The sequence below is a fragment of the Danio aesculapii genome, chromosome 7 (genome assembly GCF_903798145.1).
Source record: "Danio aesculapii chromosome 7, fDanAes4.1, whole genome shotgun sequence".
NCBI classification, from domain to species: Eukaryota; Metazoa; Chordata; class Actinopteri; order Cypriniformes; family Danionidae; genus Danio; species Danio aesculapii.
Genome location: NC_079441.1, coordinates 10,138,135 through 10,144,461, shown reverse-complemented (window position 1 = coordinate 10,144,461; position 6,327 = coordinate 10,138,135). Strand labels below are relative to the sequence as shown.

The following is a 6,327-nucleotide window of genomic DNA, read 5'->3' as shown; positions in this document are numbered from 1 at the left end:
AAATAGTATACATTAGCAGCAAATAAATTAGCAAACAGTTCAATTTATTAAAATTAATAACTATTATAAAGAAATAGAATAAAACTATTAAATCTCATTAATCCTTTCTACACTGTATAACTCAAACATTCTGATAAAGAGCAACGAATGAATCTCTTTTACTTGGATTTGTCATTTGATTACATTAAATAACAGAGATGTCACTTTACAAATGCACAGATCTAAATTTATTGAAAATTGAATTAGTTGTGTTTAAAAAAAAACCACCAAGATCGACATCTTTAGATTATTATTAATAATGTGTATATGTCTGTTAAAACACGCACCCAAAACCTAGACTTTCGCTCCGCTTCAAATCGCGTGTACAGAATCCATTTGGGAAACAGCGTCTATTTATCACTATGAAGTGCGTCAGCTGACAGTCGCTATATGACTGTTTTGAGGATTGCATAGGTTGAGCGACGGCACCTGTAATGAAAAGGGAAGGGAATCCCGCCATTTTTATATTTCATTTCAAAGTGTTTTCATGCCTAAATAAAACAAAAGCACAGAACAGACTCACATTTAAGAGCAAGGGGCAACTCCTGGTGGTTCAGCGGTATGGGTTGTGTATAGGGAGGATCGGCTCTTTAATGTTTATTTGCCACCCTTCAGAGAAAGACTGAAAATATGGAAGAAATACAGGAAAATACCTTTAAAGGATTATAGCGGGATAGAAGTGTAAAATACAGGAAAATCCCGGGATAAACTGGATAGTTGGCAGGTATGGCCATTTGCTATTTACATGATGGACTTTGTAAGTGGAAAAACCGAATGCTTCACTATCGAGAAAACAGTTAAACAGAGCATCTGCAGGGTGAGAATAAAGAATGAGCCTCCTCCATTCAGCCACTTTACTTTCTCTTTACTTTTGCTCATTACTTTACTCCTTTACTTTTGTGAATAAGGAAAAGGTGTGGTACGCACTCCACTGAAGACATCTATTAGCCTATATTTAATTTTGTTTGTTAAGCGCAAAGATTTGTTTCAAAACTATTTCTAAATTCAGTTCTAATTTCCAGCACACAAATAAATGAGCAATAATAATGAAGTGTGGTCAAAAAACTGAGTTATATCCAAACACACGTCCTGTTCTTATGCCCTATATGGTGACGCAGACGTCTCCAAAACCTGACAGGACAAATCTAAACTTGTTTTTATTAAAACAAATGTAAATATGCATATAAAAATAACACTGCTAAAAATAATAACATTATACTAATGCAAATTGTCATGAATAAACTGAAAAAAGCCCCCCGAGGTGAAGAAGGCATGGATGCAGTGCTTTTTATATTTTTGTAGAAAGTAATAATTTTTGTAACATTCTAATCCTTTCATTTTTTCCATATGTAAAGATATTTGTGTATTGCTGTACATCCTGTGTGTATTAAGCAATGTGTAAGCGTTTGAACTCGCATAGTCTCATAACTAACATGCTCTACGCTGGACTTTCAGTTGGTGAATGGCACGGTCTATTTTAGTTTCTCAAAATAGTAACATGACAGAAATGCGCCTTAACACACCTCTATTTTAAGACCAGCACACCCATGAGTCCACAAAGTGGTGCAAATGGATTTGCTGTTTAAACAACATGGCGCAAAACGTGAAAATTAGGGTTGCGCTGGTCTGAAAATAGCAACAAATCATGCCAAAACGTCTTGTGCCTTATTAAGCCGGGTGATGATAGGGGCCCTAAATGTTTGCACCATGACACAGTTTTTTAGTCGAAATTAAAATGAATTATATCTAAAACAAATCTTTTAATTGTTTATTTTAATATAATTAAATCAATAAATGATTTGAAAACATAGCTTATAAAAATAGCATTTTTTAAGGCAAATGTTATATTGTAAGAAATATCGTTATCGCAATTCTTAACGACAGCATCACATATTTTTCCAGTGTTGTGCAGCACTAGTTTAGGCTATATTTCTTTTGCACTAACTAACATTTGCAACATATCAACATGTTCATGAATCAGAAATGACTTTTGTGCACACGATTTACACACACATACAAATAATTTTCAGACTTAAATGTAGCGGCATTATTGCTTTAAGCCACTATCGCGGTGAGGGTAAACAATGGCACGTGAGTCCGCTGTGAATCCTTTTTTTCTCCTGTTTATTTTATCACATCTTGTGCCATCAAATCAGTGAAATAGCTCATTGTTCCTCAGTAGCACCAGTCACCACAAACAAACTCACGGTCTGAAAATTGTTTCCTCTTCCCTTACTACTCCACCTACTACCTGGCTTCCTTAAATCCCAATTTTGACAAAATAAAAGTCTTCATTCACAAAATCACAACAATAAAGCTAATACTTAAACATGATTAAAATACGAATACAAAATACTCAAATCTAAATACAATAATTATCAAATATAAACTTAATAATAATAATAATAATCGTATCATCCAACCAACCCATTTAGTCCAAACATAATAATAATAAAAGAAAGAAATGGCTCCAACACCAATAGTTTAATAAACGTGCACAATTGAGTCAAATAAATTTGTAATTATATAAAGAGATAAACTATGATGGAAACAAATTTACCAAAATACATCCATTAATGCACATCAAAAAAAGTTATGTACAAAAAAAGAGGTAATTTCTCCGCTTTCAGACACAAGTTTTGTTATTCATACTGTAGATTGCACTAGTTTCCTATGAAGTGACCATTTTTGCAATAGGTGTTTTATTCTGAAATGTTTTATGTGATTTTTTGATTTAGTGCATAAAGTAAATTTGCAATGTTGGATGGAAACTGAGCTGAACTGTGACTCTCTGGATGACTCTTTCTGTGTGTTTGATAGTCTTTAAGTGTTTATGTCTGTTTTCTCCCACAGACGCAGAGAGATTAATGTGTATTTGAATAATTTGTGCATGAATGGCCCATTGTAAATTAGATTTACTGTGCCATAACGGCGTGCTTTAGAATCAGAGCTTGGCTCTTAGCTTTGGCTGAACGCCAGTCTGGAGTGCCGGCGATGCTTTTCTTTCATGTCCTCCCAGTTAGTTTGAAAAAAATAAAAATAAGCCTTTTTACACAACACTGATTCTTTTTGCTTTACTTTTTTTTTGTTAATAAACACTCCGGGTAGTTACTGTATTTCTTGCACTCTGCTGTTGTGCTTTGTGCAATGACAGTCTGTTTGACTTAATTCTAGTGCTATTTCTAACTAGTCAGTATTTTTAGGGTTGTCATCATTAAAAATTGATTCACAGCAAATATTAATATAAAAGACTAGACTCACCGGCCACTTTATTAGGTACACCTGTCCAACGTTAACGCAAATTTCTAATCAGCCAATCACATGGCAGCAACTCAATACATTCAGTCATGTAGACATGGTCAAGACGATCTGCTGCAGTTCAAACTGAGCATCAGAATGGGGAAGAAAGTTGATTTAAGTGACTTTGAACGTGGGATGGTTGTTGGTGCCAGACGTCTGGTCTGAGTATTTCAGAAACTGCTGATCTACTGGGATTTTAACGCACAAACATCTCTCGGGCTTACAGAGAATGGTCCGAAAAAGAGAAATTATCCAGTGAGTAACCACTCGTTACAACCAAGGTGTGCAGAAGAGCTTCTCTGAATGCACAACATGTCCAACCTTGAGGCAGATAGGTTACAGCAGCAGAAGACCACACCGGGTGCCACTCCTCTCAGCTAAGAACAGGAAACTGAGGCTACAATTCACACAGGCTCACCAAAATTGGACAATAGAAGATTGGAAAAACGTTGCCTGGTCTGATTTCGGTTGGGTCAGAATTTGGCGTCAACAACATGAAAGCATGGATCCATCCTGCCTTGGATCAACAGTTCAGTCTGGTGGTGGTGGTGTAATGGTGTTGGAGATATTTTTCTTGTCACTTTTTGGGTCCATTAGTACATCGTGTCATCATCCGCTGCTTTTAAAAAATAAATTATTAGTATTGTTAAAGTATTTTTATAAAGTCAGTATAAGTGTGTGTTTCAATGTATTTTGTTAATATTGTAGTTTGTAGTGATATTATCATAATGTATAATGAAAAGTGTAATTGGTTTGCATTTACAAGGCCTAATGTACAGATCTTGATTGATTCATTCATTCATACAGTGATTGTTTGATTGAGTCATTCATTCATACATTCGTTCATTCATTCTTATTGCATTCAATTGAATTTATTCATTGATTGATTCATTGATCAATTAATTCATTCATACAGTGATTGATTGATTCATTCATTCATTGATTGATTGATTCATTCATTCATTCATTCAATTTCCCTGAATTTATCCATATTGAAATATTCAATCACTTTCCGTTTGCTCCTCAAGGTTTGCCAAAATTTAGATCAGTGCTTCCAAACTGATCATTCCATTTTGCCAGAATTTCATTCATTCATGCATTCATTCATTCTCATTTGATTCAATTGGGTTTATTGATTGATTGGTCCATTTATTCATTCTGTTTCCTTGCATTTATTCATATTGAAATATTATTTCCTTTTGCTCCTCTAGGTTTGCCAAATTGAGATCAGTGCTTCCAAACCAATCATTCCATTCCGCAAGACTTTAATTCGTTCGTTCGTTCATTCGTTCGTTCGTTCATTCGTTCGTTCGTTCGTTCGTTCGTTCGTTCGTTTGTTCGTTCGTTCGTTCGTTCGTTCGTTCGTTCGTTCGTTCGTTCGTTCGTTCGTTCGTTCGTTCGTTCGTTCGTTCGTTTGTTCGTTCATTCATTCATTCATTCTCATTAGATTTAATTGGATTGATTGATTGATTGATTGATTGATTGATTGATTGATTGATTGATTGATTGATTGATTTCAGTCATTTATTTATTCACTCATGCAGTGGTTGATTGATTGATTTGATTGATTAACTGATTGATTGATTGATTGATTGATTGATTGATTGATTGATTGATTGATTGATTCATTCATTCATTCATTCATTCATTCATTCATTCATTCATTCAAACATTGATAGATTAATTGATTGATTCTTTCATTAATTCAGTTTCCTTGCGTTTATTTATATTGAAATATCATCAATATTCCTTATGCTTCTCTAGGTTTGCCAAAATTGAGATCAGTGCTTCCAAACCGATCATCCCATTCCGCGAGACTGTGGTCCGACCACCACGAGTGGACATGGTAAACGAGGATTTGGGGAAACAGCAGAAGGTGGCAGTGATTCACCAGGTAAAGGAGGAACAGTCAAAGAATCCAGACGGTGTTCAGGTGGACTCCAGCGGCCTGGTCTCACTCACCACCCCAAACAAGATGGCCACTGTTGGCGTACGGGCCATTCCTCTGCCCGAAGACGTCACCCACCTGCTGGAGGACAATGTGGAGCTCATTCGCACCATGGAGCAGTTCAACCTGTCCGTCCGTGAGGGCAAGACTCTGGTTATCAGCCAGAAGATCCTGGAAAACATACAGGACTTCAAGGTAGATCTTAATAGACTATTATTCAATTCACTTTCAAGTTTATTTGTACAGTAATTAATGTTTCAAAGCAGCTTTACAAAAGGTGCACATTATATCAATGCAATCAAATTCAGACAAATTAAAGTTATTATTTACTATTAATTTGTTAGTTACTTATAACTTTAACTAATTAACTAGTAAATAATAGCTTTTAATGGGAAACAATAAAACCGTCCTCATTTATTCTCCCTGATGTGGTTTTAAACCTTTGACTTTCTTTCTTCTTTTAAACACAAAAGAAGATAATTAGAAGAATGATGGTTGATGTAACCCATTGACTTACATAATTACAATGGAAGTCAATGGGTGCCAGTAACCAGCATTCTTAAAAATATCTTCCTTTGTGTTCAACAGAGGAAAGAAACTCACACGTTTTGAAGAAGTGAACGGTGAGTAAATAATGCCAGAATTTTCATTTTGGGTGAACTAGCCCTTTAATGCCTTGTTTTCAATGAGTGGAATAGTTTATTTATGCTATTATTATTTTATTTATCAATGTCAAAAGTACACACATAGCTGATCATACCTTACCACTTTTTGGGACCCTTTTTGTTCGTGGTACTTAGCACAGTAGTGTGATACCAAATAGGCTGGAGCTAGACTTGCTGCTGAATTCTATTGGTTTATAGAAAATTGTTACTTACGCATGCAAAAAGACAAGAGAATGACAACACAGCATTTTTTAAATACACAACCAAAACATCAAACCATATGACAGGATCTTCTGTATATCCTCCATTGTTGTCTACAAGGATTTTATGAGGACTTAAATGTGTGGAAAGTGTGAGGTGCGCCACTTCCTCTCT

General features: G+C 35.2%; 1 protein-coding gene across 1 annotated transcript in view; it reads left to right on the top strand.

The window, feature by feature from the left end:
• Nucleotides 1-6,327, top strand: part of efl1 (elongation factor like GTPase 1) — a 208,272-nt gene that overhangs the window by 163,841 nt on the left and 38,104 nt on the right. Inside the window, exon 17 of the mRNA XM_056461027.1 lies at nucleotides 5,104-5,482. Coding sequence (XP_056317002.1) covers nucleotides 5,104-5,482 — 379 coding nt within the window. The remainder of the gene's footprint in view (nucleotides 1-5,103; nucleotides 5,483-6,327) is intronic.